Source organism: Drosophila novamexicana, unplaced genomic scaffold (assembly GCF_003285875.2).
Source record: "Drosophila novamexicana strain 15010-1031.04,08,12 unplaced genomic scaffold, DnovRS2.1 tig00000960-arrow-arrow-pilon, whole genome shotgun sequence".
Lineage (NCBI taxonomy): Eukaryota > Metazoa > Arthropoda > Insecta > Diptera > Drosophilidae > Drosophila > Drosophila novamexicana.
Window position 1 is genome coordinate 109,078 of NW_020824833.1, and position 18,497 is coordinate 127,574.

General features: G+C 37.3%; 1 protein-coding gene across 1 annotated transcript in view; it reads left to right on the forward strand.

Moving 5' to 3' along the window:
* The first annotated feature begins 7,418 nt into the window (after nucleotides 1-7,418).
* Nucleotides 7,419-18,497, forward strand: part of LOC115765355 (carbonic anhydrase-related protein 10) — a 43,576-nt gene continuing 32,497 nt past the window's right edge. Inside the window, exons 1-2 of the mRNA XM_030708868.1 lie at nucleotides 7,419-7,472; nucleotides 17,381-17,558. Of these exons, the coding sequence (XP_030564728.1) occupies nucleotides 17,501-17,558 (58 nt within the window). The 5' untranslated portion in view covers nucleotides 7,419-7,472; nucleotides 17,381-17,500. The remainder of the gene's footprint in view (nucleotides 7,473-17,380; nucleotides 17,559-18,497) is intronic.

The following is an 18,497-nucleotide window of genomic DNA, read 5'->3' on the forward strand; positions in this document are numbered from 1 at the left end:
CGAAGAGATATCGACGGGGCCGATAATATGGGACGCAACCAACTAAGCAAAATATTGATGCTGCGGATAATGGCAAATGCAACAAATCATTTGAGACATGTTTCACACTTTTTGCAGAATCCAAGTTTCCTTTGTGGAAAGGGCGATTCAAAGATTTTGTGATGGAGTTTTAAGTTTCTCCAATTTGCTTCATAAGAACCTAATGTATACGACAGGGACTTGGGAAATTCCACCCACAACAGTGGTAAATTGGTGGAAAACGTTTATTTACAGTTCGTTCAGTGTCAAAAACATTATTTTTTGAGAAAATTTATATTATACGTGCAACGGGCAAAGCCGGGTTATACCTGCTAGTAAACCTTAGCTTAAATTGGTGGGTAGTTCCAATTGGTTTATTTATTTGATTTTTAGCTATGTTGTCTTCATGTGCACCTTTTTTACATTTGCGCTGTGCGTTGATCACGAATCAGTCAGTCAGTCAGGACAAACATTTTTATATATAGAGATATCGGGGGGTTCACAATTAAACAATACTTTTGTTTTAAAGTAGCTTCGTTCAGGTATATACAGGTAGTAGATAGTATATATGGTAGTTTATGTGCAGTTTGTTTAGTTTAGTCTAGGCTCTAGTTTGTTTGACTGTCTCAGGGGCAAGGATTACCTTATAGATGAGACCCTTAGCGAGAGTTTGGTGTTGGTATTGATAAGTCAGCTCATACGCCTGATATTTCATTTGAAGTTGTTAATTGGCTTGGTGACATGCCTTTTCAATGTAAGTCGTCTGTCGGGAATGACGCCTAGGTATTTGTCACACACATGCTCAGAGAGCTCTCCATGAAAAGAGAGAGAGGTCAGGAGTCTTTGCGCAGGTTGTGGGTAATGGTAGCGTATGTACTCCTATAGGATGTCAGTTGCTTTATACACACACTTTTTATTGGCAGCGAGGTCTGTTATGGGTTCAAGTCTTATTAAGGGAACTATTTTTTATTGATCTTGATAGAAGAGGGTTAGGGGAATCTCCTGGTCGGGAACCCTTGACTAGAGCATCTTCCTTCTTTAATAGGTTAAGCCAAGGCAAACATAGAGTGCTGGATCTTCTCGACCCAGGCTCGATATCGAAAAAGCCTTATCCGCTGTGTAGACTGTGTAAAGCACTAACCCGAGGACCCTGTCGTCAGGGACACCAGCTCGAATGGGGCGCATTCTGAAGCTAGCTTCCCTAGAGTTATAATATTTGGCAAGTAGCTTTTCGTAAAGTATATATAGATCAATTATATACCTTTTTGGTAGAAGTTTAAAGCTATTTGCTAGTGGAGCATTTCCAACTAGAGCATTCTTACTTGTTTTTTAACCAGCTCACATATATGTATAAGCAAGGTATGTGTTATATTTGTGTCTGCTTATACTTATGTCTAGTCGATGATTTGAACAAACTCGTACAGAGGGTGCTTTAGAGGGAGACCTCTATATTCAAAATTGTATGTTAAGTCTAATCTGTTATAGGTTTTAAGATCGCCGTTTCCATACAGACGGTCACAAATATAGACGGCCATGGCTTGATAGGCTCGAGTATTGATGCTGAGCAAGGATATAAATGTGTATATAGGGACGGAGACGCTTTCCTTTGGACTGTTTAATACATGAGGGTATAATAATGCGCTTTCCAACTTTTTGAACAGAGGAAAAAAGAATAAATAAACAAGTAAGAGGTTCTAGTCGGGAGCTCCCGACTAAGGGATACCCTGAACCCTCTTCTTCCAACATCAAATGCATATATATATTCTATTTTAGAAGCTATTTGTCAAGTTTGGTGACTCTAGCTCTTATTATTTACCTAAATTGCCCAAAAAACAGGATATCGATATGGATTTTTAACATTATCGGAAACAAACTCGATCTGCGCGGGAACTAAGAGCATCTACATCTAAAATTTCAATTTCTCTAGCCCTTATAGGTTCTGAGATCCTTGCGTTCATACATACGGACGGACGGACAGACAGACAGACGGACATGGGTAGATCGACTCGGCTATTGATGCTGATCAAGAATATATATACTTTATGGGGTCGGAGAAGCTTCCTTCTGCCTGTTACATACATTTGGATTTTGCACAAATACAATATACCCTTATACCCATTTTTAATGGGTTCAGGGTATAAAAAATCCCCAAAATGTTTGATTCTACTTTTAGAATATCTGAATGTTAAGTCCACTGCCAGCTGTTGCGCATTTTGAAATTTTTGCTATAGGCGCAAATCTGAGATGTAGTAAGAAATAATTTTCAATAATAATGTATAGTTTGAATGGCTGACTAGCAAGGAATATGATTGTGGGTGCGTTTGTTAGTCTGTGCAAGAGTGTTTGTTCTTGTATATGCTTATTTACTGCAATTTCAATTAAATTGTTAGCATATCTTTCTGTGGTACCATTAAATTAAACTATACGAAGAGCAAGAACAACAAGTGCATAGAATGTTGCTGGGCTTACTGTTTTTATGCAGGCCCGTAAATTATTTTAATTAATTTGGTGCGCAGCTCCCAACTAAAATTGAAGTTACAATTAAATTGAATTCGCTTTAATTGCGAAATCGGCAAATAGCAAATGCTAAAAATTGGACCACTCTTCGGTGTCAGGCATTTTAACTCGAGTAAAAAAACTGTTGGGAGTTTCTGACCGACAGACAGAACATGCGCCGCTGCCGCAAAGCCACAGTTTACTAGACATAGATTTGATTTAAATCCAATTGGTTGCGAATTGACTTTGAGTAAAGAACATCTCGTGAAATTATATTTTTTTTTATACCCTGAACCCATTAAAAATGGGAATAAGGGTATATTGTGTTTGTGCAAAATCCAAATGTATGTAACAGGCAGAAGGAAGCATCTCCGACCCCATAAAGTATATATATTCTTGATCAGCATCAATAGCCGAGTCGATCTAGCCATGTCCGTCTGTCTGTCTGTCCGTCTGTCCGTATGTATGAACGCAAGGATCTCAGGTTCTATAACAGCTAGAGACTTGAAAGAGACTCCTAGTTCCCGCGCAGATCGAGTTTGTTTCCGATAATCGATAACTTACTCCGTTTCCAAGCAATCGATAAAAATCGATATCGATATCCTGTTTTTTTTGGCAAATTTGGTAAATAATAAGAGCTAGAGTCACCAAACTTGAGATATAGCTTCTAAAATAGAATATATGTATATATGCATTTGATGTTGGAAGAAGAGGGTTCAGGGTATCCCCTAGTCGGGAGCTTCCGACTAGAACCTCTTACTTGTAGAAAGCGTGCTGCTAAAAACCAACTGACTCTGGGGTACAAGGGATCTGGTAGCGAGCACATTCGATGACTTCAGTCTTCTTACCTGTTTGATCAAATTAAATAACAAATTAAACATATAATATTAAAATTCGCAAAAGCTTCTGATTTGTAACCGGCGACTGCTCGATTGTCAGCCCGACACTCGAAAGCCTACGCAAAGCACGGGCTCATACCAAAGACAATATACTTACATACATTGTCCTTGCTCAAGCCGTCCCGTCCCGTCTGCACAATTATATGGATTTGTGGATCGAATTGGTCCGTAAAAATGTGTGTTGGCCACCAATCAGTCAGTCTTCCACTTAATCGGTAAAGACAAACTGATATATATATATAAATACATTAGGTGTGCCTGGAAATCAAAACTCGCCAACCAATGGAAAATACAATTGCAAGTAAACCATTGACTAACTAGCATATTTAAGGGCTGCTATTGTACTCTAAACACAGTCGGCAGTAACCGACGGCTACAACCTTACTTGTTTTCGTTAGTTGCTGCTGAAGGATAATTTTAAAGGCAAGCATGACTTTCCCATTCATATATATATTTGTGTTTTCTTCGGCACCAACGGCAGACGGCGTCATCTGGTGCCTTATGATTTAATAAAGTTGCAAGTGTGCGCCGCCTCAATGTGCGGCATACATACGAGAGAAGAAGAATCGTCCACATTATCAATGATACCAACTCCGCCATCGTCAGCGCTGCCGGCCTCTTCTCGGCTCGTTTTCAGCCAGCCATATTATCTGGCTCCGGCCCATGTCGTCGCAGAAAGTAATCTATGCTGTGACGTTGTCGTCATCGTCGGCGGGACATATTAAATTGTGTTAAAACACTTGCGCCCTGCATGTCCCACCGGCTCACAGTCGTTATTTCCATCCTCTATGGCAGCCAGCCCAGCCTGGGCCTCAGCTACACCTCCGCTGCATTTCTGGCAGCTTCAATTTTTGTTGGTGTTTTTCCTTTAATTTCCGTCAAATTAAAACATATGTCACCCATAGCCTACAACGTTTTGAATCATAGCGCATTTAACTTATTGAAACCACGAAAAATACATCCTTATTGTATTATGGCTTTTGTGTTTCTCCGAAGTGACATATTTTCGACCGCAGCTTTAGTTACATATACTGCTCACGATATGGTCAATTGTTTGGAACGGTAGACAACTGTAAATAAATGCATCTATCCATTTCGAACACACTGTTCTTGTTTTCAGCCGCAGCAGCAGCAGTTGTACCGTGAGGCAGCACAGTGGCAAGGCCAGGACTTCACACCAAAATGCTCCACGCTTCATAATTAAAAGCTGCATTCCGAAATTTTTCAATAACAGCTATAAATCAAGCATATGGATGCCATGGGAGCTTGCTATACATAAATAACGTTATACCCACGGGAAGATACACTCACACTCACATCGACTTGTACAAGCACGAACACACAAGCTAATAGCAGCAATAGTTTTTTTTATACCCTGAACCCATTAAAAATGGGTATAAGGTTATATTGTATTTCTGCGTAAGCCAAATGTATGTAACAGGCAGAAGGAAGCATCTCCGACCCCATAAAGTATATATATTCTTGTTCAGCATCAATAGCCGAGTCGATCTAACCATGTCCGTCTGTCTGTCCGTCCGTCCGTCCGTCCGTCCGTATGTATATCGATATCGATATCCTGTTTTTTGGGCAATTTTGGTAAATAATAAGAGCTAGAGTCACCAAACTTGACAAATAGCTTCTAAAATAGAATATATATATGCATTTGATGTTGGAAGAAGAGGGTTCAGGGTATTCCCTAGTCGGGAGATCCCGGCTAGAACCTCTTACTTGTTTTTTTATATAGCAGACTCAGGTTTGGCACGTATCTCGCTGGCAGCAGCTTCATAGATGACCCAGCCAAGCGCGAAACGGCCCAATTGGCTCCTCATTAGTTACGCCTGTGATATTTCCAGTATTAAAAAGTGTTTTATATTCTATACATACACATGAATGCACGTCGCAAGCTGCGCAATTTATGCAGTGTGTGTGCTTCTTCTTGCTCCTTTAAAACAAAATTATGTTTTGAAAATTCATTTTCGTTCAACTTTGTTGCATAGAATATGATCTTTACGAAACTTTACGAAAACAAGTAAATGTAACAAATCGCATTCAACTTCCTTAGACAATATTTTTGTTTTCAATTAAGATAAAAGTGAGAACGTTAAATACTCTTAATCTGTATATACAATACAAGCATTTTATTCTGAATTTGCCACTTAAAGTGTCCAGACTTGGGAATATTCAAAATGGGTCCTCGAACAACAATTGAGCAAAGAGAATTAGTTATAAACCACTTTAAGAACAGTCAACATCAATGTCTCTACAATGCAAAAAGTAATCGAACGTTTCGTTCGTGAGAATCGGGATTAAGAGTTGCAGGCTTTTTTTTAACTGTAAGTAAATACAGTAAGTAATATACAGTTCATTAATAAATATGAACTATTCCACCGCTGAACTATATAGACGCATGTTGACCAATATGCAATTTCAGTACAATGGGATTTTCTACATTATTCAGCTGTCCCTGGCAACGTCGGGTAATTTCTTCTCTAAATGTATACCTATACATATGTACATATATTCGGTACAACAATTGATAGGGATGCGCGCGATTGGTGGGGCAGGGGAGTTGTGGACATTTTACCGGCTTAACGAAAATAAGACGGACAATGTCGCGTCGGAGCATGCAAGTATATAATACTATACATATAAGAGATGATACAACATTTTTCTCCGTAGTGAAGAATTAATTATTTTTTATTTTCTAATACTTCAGGAATTCATTTTCTGAGTATTTATGTATGTAAATAAGAGTCAAAATTCTAACATTTATTAGCCTTTGTGAAGCAGTTTTAACACCAAACATAATATTAGAAATTAAATAAAACCTTATATATATATATATATAAATATCTATAAGATTATTTTCTATCTATTTTATAGGTTTCTAGGAATGACAAGCCTAGTTGAGTACGAAACCAAATTCAGTATCAATTTCTAGGGGATTTTACCGGCACCAAGTGGCTTTCCAGCGTGTTTATTTAATTAAAGCTAGTTTTTTTGCGCGACTGGAAGGTAAATACAAAACGTAAACAAACCGTTTGGCACGTTAGCCGGCCTTAAGTGAAAATTCACCACGAGTTGAAGAGAGAATATTGGCGTGGGTAGATGCGAAAAAGTTGGGCGAACTCAATTTCATCGGTTTTGCCTGTGTCAAGAGAACATAACGGTTACATAGAAGCAGGCGCTGGCAACTTTACGCAGCCGGAAGCATAGCCAATGGTCGCAATAATTGGCAAACAGCCAACGGTAGCATGTTATGGACCACTAGCATAACACGAGCATACCATAAGCTCTCGTAAGCTCAACACGAAGTTGCGGCACGAGTAGGACTTTCAGCGAGAATTCCAACTCACGAGTCGGTTGCCTCGAGTCCGTTCTGTAAGTCAACCAAGCAACAGTTTTGTTTGAAACGTCAACAGAAGCGGTCGCCATGACCCTGTGCGCATTTGTTTTGTCGTGGCTAAATTTACGTCGCGTGTGAATTTCTACGTTAGTTTGTGAAGTGTTTTCAGCAGTTTCCACTGCAAACATTTTTTTTCGTGATTCAAAATTCGATGCCAAAATAACAGAATATAATGCAACAATAACACTGCATGGATGCCTATTGAATTCAGAATAATCTCATAAACCATGTACACAGAATTAGGTGCAAATCGGTAATGTTATAATTGATATGCGGTATGTTATATCGACAATGAAATGTCAACGACGAGAGGCTAAAAGCACGTGTATCATATCTTTAAACAAAATGTCAGAGAATTCCAAAAATCAAATGTAAAGCTAATTTACAGTAATTTGTTCTCATTCCTTAAAATATACAAGACACACACACACACACACAGATACACACAAGGACACGCATTCGAGCGCATAACAGCAACAGGAAGCATATGCACAATGCTTGCAACATTGTTAGTGTAAGCGACTTTAACGATTCTCTCAACAAGTAACAAAACACAAACGCGGACCGAGCACAAAAGCCAAGTGAGAAATGAAATGTTTGACTAATCGTTTCTCGTTTAAATGCCAGCATCAAACCAGCATCAAACCATGGACGTAAGTGCAACGCAAAGCCGTTTAGCTATAAAAAACCGTTGCTCTTGAATGCATATTGAATGAAACTAATACATTTACATTTGAGTTAGCAAAGAAAAGTGCACTGAGGCTGGACATATCGCAAGTGATTCGATTTTGTTATTTCGGCTATTCTATTTCGTTGAACATATAACAAAGTTTGTCAGTTAGTTACAAATTAATACAAAATCGCAAAAAACATGATTAAAATGCAACTTTTTATAGCCTGAATGGGTAAAAAGTGTGTAATGTATTTGTGCAAATGTATGTAATAGGCAGAAGGAAGCATCTCCGACCCTATAAAGTATATATATTCTTGATCAGCATCACAAGCCGAGGCGATCTAGCCATGTCCGTCTCTCTGTTCGTCCGTCCGAAATTTTAGTGTTAGGTCCTCCTAATGCCTGCGCAGATCGAGTTTGTTTCCGATAAACGATAACTTACTCGATTTGCAAGCAATCGATAAAATGCGATATCGACATTTTTTTTAAATTAATCTTTATTACTACAAACGAGCGCGTTGCGAGAACTGCGTTTGATGTTGGAATAAGAGGGTTCAGGGTATCCCCTAGTCGGGAGTTCCCGACTAGAACCTCTTACTTGTTAGGTATGTAACAGACTACATATATAGTACAGACTATTCGGTGCAATAGCAGATCAAGACTGGTGGAAAAGGCGATTTCTAAGTCTGCGATGCTGCAATAGTTTTTAGACTTTCATCGAATGCGATTATAGACGAGCATATATTCAATGATCGTTCGATCATTCGAAATGATGGTTCGTACAGACAGATGAACATATTGCAAGGTAGACGACCCACAATACTTACATAATAATTTAATAAAATTGCTTCAATAAATACATAAGTTCTGTAGGCTATTCAAAGAGTGCCATTTTTTCGTTTTTATACCCTTTGCCGGTTTTAAATTGGTTTATTATGTAAAAAATGTACCCTGGTCTATTAAGTCTCGTGTCCTGCCTCTTGTTTGCAGTAATGCTGCAACCTTACATTTTTGGGACCTTCTAATAACGAAAATTATAAATTTATATGGTTAATGTTTTAAGAGACATTTTTTGTTACTTGCCTTACATAAGCCGTCTTTCGGGGTGATTTCATTTATGTAACCATACATTTCGCAAATCTGTGGTATGCTTGAAGATTTATAAAACTTGTATAAATATAAGTATTTGTTGTCCCTGAACCCATTGAAAATGGGTAAAAGGGGTATAATGTATTTGTGCAAATGTATGTAACAGGCAGAAGGAAGCATCTCCGATAACACAAAGTATATATATTCTTGATCAGCATCAATAGCCGAGTCGATCGAGTCATGTCCGTCTGTTCGTCCGTATATATGAACGCGATGATCTCAGAATCTATAAGAACTACAGACTTGAAATTTGAGATGTAGGTGCTCCTTGTTTCCGATAATCGATAAAAGTTATCGATTTGCAAGCATTCGGAAAAAACCGATATCGTAATCCTGTTTTGAGCAAATTTCTTAGGTTTTTGAGCTAGATCCACACAAATGTGGCATGTAGCTCCTATAATGATATATACAGATGAAATATCTTGTATTATACATAAAAAAACATGGAGCCCGCTATTGATCCTGATCAGGAATATATATGCGTTATGGAATGCTTTCTTTTGCATTCTTACATATATTTGTTGTTGTATCTGCACAAAACCGTAATACCCTTTTAATCCACTTTTAACTGTTTAACTTTATAATTTTTGTAAGGAACACTGTCGCAGGAACAGTTCTTCGTTCTTAATACTGCTTGGTTTTATGATTGTTATTATGACTGTTCCCGGTCTGGCGTATGGTTGCCGCAACATTTACGTTTGTTATGTTTTCTAGGTCTCATATCGTGGTAAGCCAATTTTTATGCCCACTTTGTTTAATTGCCCACACGCACACACACGCCCAGATGAGCTATCAGGATTTTTATGCTGCCGCCGCTAGTTGCGGTGATATTTTGCGTTTGGGTCACCTTCGTTAAAGCCATCGCTTACAGGTGTTAATATTTCAATTAGTTAGCGTTTATGTAGCGAAAAAACTCTTATGTAATGCTTCACGCAACTGTGACATTGGGGCCAAGTCACAATGGGTGTTCGTGCGTACGCTGGTGTGTGGCAAATATTTGTTCCGGCGTGTTAATAAATAATTTTAATTGCCGTCATAAATAGAAAAGGTTTGATTAAAATGCCAGATTTACCAAATGTAACATTTAAGCAACCACATAGCAAGCGCATAATAAGTACATTTTAATTTTCGAACGCCACCAATCATCCTAATAATTCATTTATCAATTGGTTGAGCCAATGTCACGGTGGCAAACTTGGCTAATTGTGCCTCTTTTACGGCTTCCCAGCTCTCATTTCCCTAGAATCAAGAGTCTAAGTCCTAACTTAGAAAGGGTCAGGTATATGAAAAATTCTCTGAGGTTTGATCTTTTTGGAAATCCTGTGATAATCACTTTCTTTTGTTAGAATGGGAAAGTCGCTTAGTTCACGACACTTATTGTATTTGAGCTCTGTCTGTGAAAATAGTCAAAAACGACAAAGTAAGGATATCTTCGGCATGCCGAAGATTTAATGCCCTTATAGACATTTCTCCTTTGCAGATACGTAAAGAAATATGATAGAAAAGACAGAGTTTGATGAAACAGAATATTTTGCCATATAAGAATTTACATTTCGACCCATCTTTAACATGGAAGCTATATGATATAGTGGCCCGATGTTAAAAGGATTTAGCAAATCGGTCGGGAGCATAGTGAACCTTATAAATGGGAAGTTTGGGTAAGATATCTTGATAAACGAGATGTTTTTCATACAAGAACTTACTTTTCGACCGATCGTTCCTATGACAGCTATATGCTAAAGTGGTCCGATGCTAAAACGATTTTCATATTTTTAGGGCACAAACTGAAACTGGTAAATCCCGGTTTGGTTATCTCAAATAACCACAAGTAATGGGCCTTAGTCGGGAGTTCCCGACTAGGGGAAAACCTGAACCATCTTCTACAAACAACGAATGCAGATAACGCCACGAGCTCGTTTGCCTTGGCAGTAATAAAAAAACATTCAAATTAGAAACATTCCCTCCCCCTCTATCCCCTATTAGATTGCACAACTTGCTGCCACTTCTATTTAACAGCCATCCCAACAATTCGTGCTTCTTAACCGATCTTGATCAAAATTCTCAACAGTTGATCTTATTGATCTATAGAATATCCGTATAGTCTCAAGAGCACAATTGCTTTAATATTGTGGCTTAAATTGGTGGGTAGTCTTAATCGATCTATTTATTTCATTTATAGCTAAGGAATGTAGGCGCGGGTCGACGATACCTATAAAATGAAAGACTTATTTACTCCTAAAGCGTACGCGCATCGTAGCGCGAGCTGCATTTTGTGTAGGTAGAAGAGGGCTAAGGGCATTCCCTAGTCGGGCAGAGCCTTCCTATTTGTTATTTTTAGATTCGTAGCTTAAACTTTTGGCAAAGTAATTTGTATGATTTGTAAATTGTGCGATACTTAGTGTATATTATCGCCGAAATGTGTGTTTACACGATCTAAAACATATGTTGCTTTGGTGGCTCACAGATGTATTAAAAGTGATATTCAAATTAAAGAACGTTATCCAATAGGTAGATAAAGTAATATTAATCAAAAAGATTTAAAAAGAAAACATTTTGATTCAAGATTTGATAGTTTCAATTGATATAAGCTAGGTTGGCCGATTATCCCACCGTGTTAAGCCCTGTTCCTAAATGCTTTGTGAAACTAAATTTGACGTGAACTTCATCTCGTTGGTATTCACTTGGTATCCACTTGCGCTCGCCAGTGACAACCTTCTCCCGTGACGGAAATTTGTGTTTTTCCAAAAGTTGTTTGATGCGAATGTGTAGACACGGTAGCTTAAGCAGGCCGTTGAAAAGCACGTACGCATCGAGTGTACCAATTTGTCACGCTCTGGTCGTAGGCAAAATATTTAAGCCAATCGTAAGAAGTCTTTATTTAATACTTGGTCAATCTAGTTCTAAAGCTTTTAATATTTTTCGATTGGCCAAAGAAATGCGATCATATAGACAGACGGACCTGCAGCAAGAGGGAAATCACACGAAATCAATACAGGCTTCTCAGATTATGAAGGAGCATAAATGCACAACAATGCACAAGAATTACAAGTATATATGTTCGATATTGCAGCGGCTAATAGTGTATTTTGAATGTTTTGCCCGGAACTATACGTGATGCATCCCATACGGATACCTCGAAATCTCTTCTACCAACATCAAATACAACAAAAATCAAGAAAGTAACGATATCTTCGGCATGCCGAAGTTTAATAACCCTCTAATCATTTTCCTTTCGCAGACATGTGAGAGCAGTGCAGCTCGAAAATGCTGAGTTTGTTAAAATCTCTTTGAAAACAGAATATTTTGCTTTTACGATCTTTCCTCTTGTAGGTTTATGATATAGTTATTCAATGTAGATAAGGTTTTGCAAATGTGTAGGGAGTATAGAAGAAATCTTGATAAACAAAAAAGTTTTTTCTTACAAGTACATACTTAATTTTCGAACGCACGTTCCTATGGCAGCTTATGATATAGTGGTACGATCCGGCTGGCTCCGACATATGTACTGCCTGCAACATAAAGACAGACCTATGCAAAGTTTTAAGACAATAGCTTTAACACCCAGAAACGGAAAGACGGACACTATATTAACTCGGCTATTGATGCTGATATATTTGTGCACAAATCACTATACCCTTTTATTCATGAACAGTACAGGCATTTGTTAGCTTAAAGTCCTTTGAATACAGCACCAAAAGTTGGAATCAACGGTTTACGTGCATGTTTGTCTTGTGGTGAGAATCTTGAATCCGTAAAATAAGCTTTCGATTGTTAAACCTTTGACCCGCATTTCCCATCCATGCGCCGTAGATTTCGCTAAAAACATATGAAACAAATTTGCACTAAGATCTTTGAAAACTAGTTTGAATAGGATCCGATGGTAAACAAAAATGTTGCAAATTTTCCGCCTAATTTCGAGCCAGGCTTGGAGTTTCCAAAATCCTGTTAACGTCAAAGGGGTGGGTTTTCCATGAATTTTGGAACACACATCAGGTGAATTTGAACATATCTGGAAATGATTTTGAAGCCGGTAATCAAAAAAGTTGCATACAGCCGTTTTGCACGATTCTTTCACATTATGGTGGAACCATCTTAGCGGGTTTCTCCATCACATGCGGTAACTACTTTCAGATTCGTAGCTCTTATGGTTTGGGCAGTTCGTCGCGCACCAATCAGTGAGGACAAACAGTTTTATATAGAGAGATATTTGCTTCACTGCTTACTTTTTTGACAAGGCTATCATGCTCTCAACAACATTGCCATAACAACATTATCCCTTGATTGTGAAAGGTTATTCAGATGCTATAAAGTGACATAAAGTGTGGTTTTTGGATGGATGTGGTCATTATTGATTGTATGGCTCATTTTTTGTAAAGTTAAAAACAAAAGAAAAACCGAGAAACTCCAATTGACCATCGGTTTTATAATTTTTTTTTTTTTAAATAAATATTGTTTGTTTGCATCTGTACGTTGGTAAACTAAATGACATTTATTGTCAGTTTTTGGATCAGCCCGATGCGGATGCAGCTGCAAAAATTTGTCTCTGGCCAAATGTCTTTCCATATTTTTCATGCACAATTTCAGGAAGGGGCTTGAAATGGCTATGGAAATGGAAGGTCGCCTGCATCCTTTGCCTCAGTCACGGTCTCAGTTCGTTCATATATATACATATATATATATATATATATATATATATACATACATATATATATAAAATATATAATGTTTATATGTGTATATGTATATTTGTGCATTTATTTATTTACGTGGCCAGAGCCAGCCGATGGGGTAGGTCCAGTTCGTTGCAGCTCGTCGTCAGAGAAAATAAGAATATTGCAATGGCTGACAAATTTATTTCGTAGCCGTTAGCGGTTTTTCTTTTTTGTCGGCCTTTTTTGCATATGTCAGCCCTGCCATGCATATTAAAATGTTGAAAAACACACATTTACCTTTGCATATTCATTATTAAATACTTTTTGGAGACAATTTATAAATATTATAAGCAAAGGTAAATACATTTAATATTTTTGCGGCTGCTTAAATCTTTAAATTGTGATGAAGTGGTCAGCTTAAATACTATCTACTATTTTACTTTTAATTTTATTGTCTATATTACCATTATATGAAAAGAAAAGACGGCCCAAATCGAAAGTAACCGTCTGAATGACATCAATTACCCAGTTCCGAACTGCCATAATATTCATGCTTCTATATACATAGTTTCTTCCTATAAATCTATATAAAATAGAAGTGGGAGCTTGATAAGACTATATTCAGACATTTTTTTAGAAGAACAGCACATTTATTCGTGGCTTGCCAATATAATGACTCGTTTCCTTTAAAAACTTCTGTGTTTCTTAACCGATCTTGATGAAATTTCTTACAGTAGATCTTTTTGTGCTATAGCATATGCGTATGAATAGAAATAAAACTGTGCCTTTAATTGATGTTTAGTTCCAATTGATTTATTTTTATTAATTTTGCGTAATGTGGTTGGCGTAGGTGCGACGGTTGTCATAAAATGAAATGTACTTGATCTGTACATACAGTTTTAGAAGCTTCATTTAAATTTGGAGACTCTGGCTCTTAAAATCTAAAATATTTTTTCAAAAAACAGAATTTCAATATCGATCTTTATCCATTGCTTTAAAAAGGTGCAAGTTATCGATGTTTAAAGAAAAAGTCGTGATGCGCGGACTGAGATCGGCGATTTCATGCAAACCCTATTCGGCACTAACGACTTTAGCGCCCTGATTCTTGATCCTTATTTCGGAAAATAAGATTTATTTGTAGCTTAAATCGAACTTGTTTCGCAGTTTTTTAGCTAGCGTCATAAAACAAAGCAAACACCGAAGACAGTCTTCTGAATTTTACCTTGGCCAACCTTTTTAGCAACTAAGGATTGGCCAATTTCTGAATGTAGTGTGTATACAAGATATTTTTATTACATATTCAAACGGCTTAAACTCGGATTTGAAAATGTATGCAAAAGCATTTGAGACGATTTTCAGGAGCTTGGCACTGTAGCTTCAGCACTTAAGAACTAGTTTGCATGCAACAGAATATATATATTCTTCATATGTATAAAAAACTAAATGGGACTTCGTGCTCCAGCTCAAATTTGCATTGCATCATTGCCTTCGTTAGTTAGCCAAACGTGAAGTAAACACATTGTGTTCAAAATATTACGTATTTGGGTACATGGAGGAAAAAGGCCATTATGACAATTTGTAAGTTGAGATGAATTAAATATGAAGAGAAAAATACTTTAGCGCTGATAAAGCACACACGCTGCAACAAAATGCCAGGGAAGACATACATATGTCCGCGCGTATAACCTTTAAAAACTACACAGTTACATAAACAGGATAATAAGGCACTTAACATGCACTCTTCGCCATCGCCACTGATGCCACTGCTACAGCTGTTGTCCAACACTATGGCAATGCCGAGTATACCAGGAAAGGCCAGCAAAATATAAAACTGCAAGTCCCGTTAATGAAGGAGCCAGAGGACAGCAACACTGACGACGATGACGCAATAAGGACAACAGCGATACAGGAAAACAAAGCTGCATAAAGTCGCTGCCACTTATGTCAGAGGAAATCAAGCGTTACACTCGACACCATCCCGCTCAGATTACGGAACTCGGGTCATAGAATCCCAGGTGCTGTCGACTCTAGCTTCAAGCCTTTAGCTACTATATGCTTAAACATTTCCCTTGACTTTTATTTTAAATGAGCATCATAAGCATAGCTGAAATTTAAACAAACCTTTCGCTAACAACCCATTATCCCAGCAATCAATAGTTCCCGATCATGGATTTAGATTTTTCATTATAGCGTTCAATAGAATTGACAAGGAAAGCAGGTTACTCAATCAACTCTTTTCTTGTCCGAGACCTCACACTACCAAACCGTCTTGTCTGTCTTGTAAAATATGTCTTACGGCTTTGCAGATATGTAAGAATAGTGATGCTCGTCAAGAACTTGATTTTCGGTCGACTGTTCATATGGCATACATATGATATATGATGGTTCGGAAGATGATAAAATTAAAAATACCAAGATATATTGAAAAACAAAAATGTTATTCATGCAATAATTTACTTTTGATATAGTGTTACGATGTTTAAAAGATTTTGCATATATATGAGAAGCATAGTAAAACTAAAAAATCTTCAGCTTAGTCAAAATATCTTGATAAACAAAATAAATGTTCATACAAGAACCACATTTCCGACTTATCGTTCCTATGGCAGCTATATAATATAATGGTCCGATCCAGCCGCTTCCGACATACGTATTCACTCTTTCATGAGATAGCTTTAAAACTGTGCAAGGGCATAATAATATTTGAAATTGAATAGTTCTGTGTGTTCACTAAGAATCATCATAAATCAAAAAGCTCGCATGTCAAAACAAATAATATTTGTGTGTATCTATGTTGGATGATCGCTTTACTTATCGACTGCGCATATTATATTGCAAGCTCAACACAACATGGCCGAGCAAAAGCTCACGTGAATAAAAATAAATTGCATGGATGTTTAACGGCTGAGCCTTACAATATGGTTGCACGTCCATGGTTTCTTACATCGGCTGTGCCTTACAGTTCATAGAGTCAATCGATGTCAGCAGGTCTGTTAACGTTGATGTTGATATTGCAAAATGTGCTTTTATGTGTTAAATGTTAAAAATTCAATTATTCCATGTACGTGACGATGCTAGTAATTATTCAGCATGATTTCGAAACATGACATAGGGTGATAGAGCTAATATGACCAACTTATTAGGCCTCGCAACTGGGTTTATCCTTGTGACTTCGGTGTTAAGCCCTGCAAACTGCATAGGGAGTTTAAGGTATTTTTTAGGTTTTTGGCAAGGCCTCTCATGGCGACGATGTGAACTTTAGTGGCCCATAACAGGCCCTAGGCCAGGAAGAGCCACGTGACGGCAAAGGCAAAACACAAGAATTACTGTAGCCATGTAAATTAACTTGCTTTCATTAAAATTCTATTCCTGGTGTACACTAGTCGACATAAGTATTTTGACGTGAGAAAAATTGTGCATTTATAAGTTTAACATTTAAACAGCTTTGTAAGAATTCTTCTTTATTTTCTCATTGTTATATATGTATAACAAATACAATCTTAAAAAAAAAATAACCAAACAAATGTATTTTCATAGAACCGTAAAAAGATATAAATTAATTTGTAATTTCATGTGTTGGCATAAGTATTTTGACAAGAATGTTATACTAAGAAAACAATGTTTAAGCTTAACTAAAGTACTAAAATATAGAAGTTAGCAAAATGTATATCCATCTTTGGTTTCAATATTTTTTTGAAGGCTAAATTTTTAATACCTTTTGGAGATATCTCTTCTCAAAGAGAAGTGACCTCAGAAATTGTCTCCTCTCTGGTTTTCTCTTGCGGTATATTACGAGTTCGAGTCCTATTGAGTCCTATTTTCTATTAATTTATTTTTATTTCTGCTAAGACAACTCCCGACTAGAGTCTCTTACATGTTATAAGAGTCAATTAGCAAGTAGTTTAGTCGGTTGAATATAATTGCTATTGCGTAACCGGCAGTAATTTTTTTATTAATGCTGGTATATTCCATTAGTAGAAGGGGTTCAGAGTATCCCTTAGTCAGGCACTGCATTTTATTTGTTTTTTAAATTTATTTCTTCAGCACTAAACATTACTATTTTTCTTCATATTTCATATTTTTATAGATTTCTGAACGCAATAATTTCTTCGCTTTTGATGTATAAGTATCCGCTCTGAAGTTTCAGACAATAATAAACGGCTTGTTGAAGTTATAAGACTCACCGCATTCTTCTAGCTGATGAAATATGGAATTGCTGCAGTTGCTGTGTTACACATGCCTTCTACTTCTTTCGAAGATGCTAGGTGAGTACCTTTGCAATTGATTTATTCCCCCTTTCTACATGGCCATAGACGCTAATAGTTGCAAATAGGCAAGTTTTGTGCTTGTAAACTAAATTTTATGCAAAATGGAAATTGCATGATTCGGTAATAACAACAACAGTGCACTTATCGGGAGCGACCGACTTAGAGATACCCTGAACCCAGCAAATGCATGCCGGTAGCTGGAAATTCAGAAGTGCATTAAAGGTAAAATGTTATCAAATTTGGCAACCACAAAGCTACACAAACGCATAAAAGCTTGAAAACATCGAGAATCTTGTGTAAGTGTGCGTGTATGGCGGGCCCAATGCAGTTTTCAAGCACAAATGCCACCACTTAGGTAACCCGACTAACAATAGTTAATTGAAATGCATAATTTTCCCATAGAAATGGAAAAACATTTCATTATTTTATATTACCCGTACATCGAACGTGATCTCCTCCTGACAAAGGTCGGAGATCAGTTAAACTTCTCTAGCAGCCGATACGCCGACAAGCTGCTTCAGCACCCGAACGCGGCCGCCCGTTTCCATATCGAAATCGTGATTTTTGAGCAAATAACTTAGGTGTTAAGAGCTAAGTCACCACACTTGACTTGTAGCTTCTAGAATAGTATATATATATATATGAAGTATATTTATTTTGTAGCTATCACCAACCCCGCTCTACCCCATTGTCATAAATCAAATAAATTAATCAGTTGGAATAACCAACAAATTTAAGCCAATATTTCTTTTTGAGAGTATATGAATATTCTTAGCTCAATGGGAAACACAAATGTTTTAAAAACAACGCATGTTTTGCCTGGCCACGTGTTTGCGGCAACAAGAGCAAATTGAAAGAATTTCTGTATACATGTACACACACAATGCCCGTCTTTATTGAATTCTATCAACAGCATTGCAATTCCAATTGTGTTGT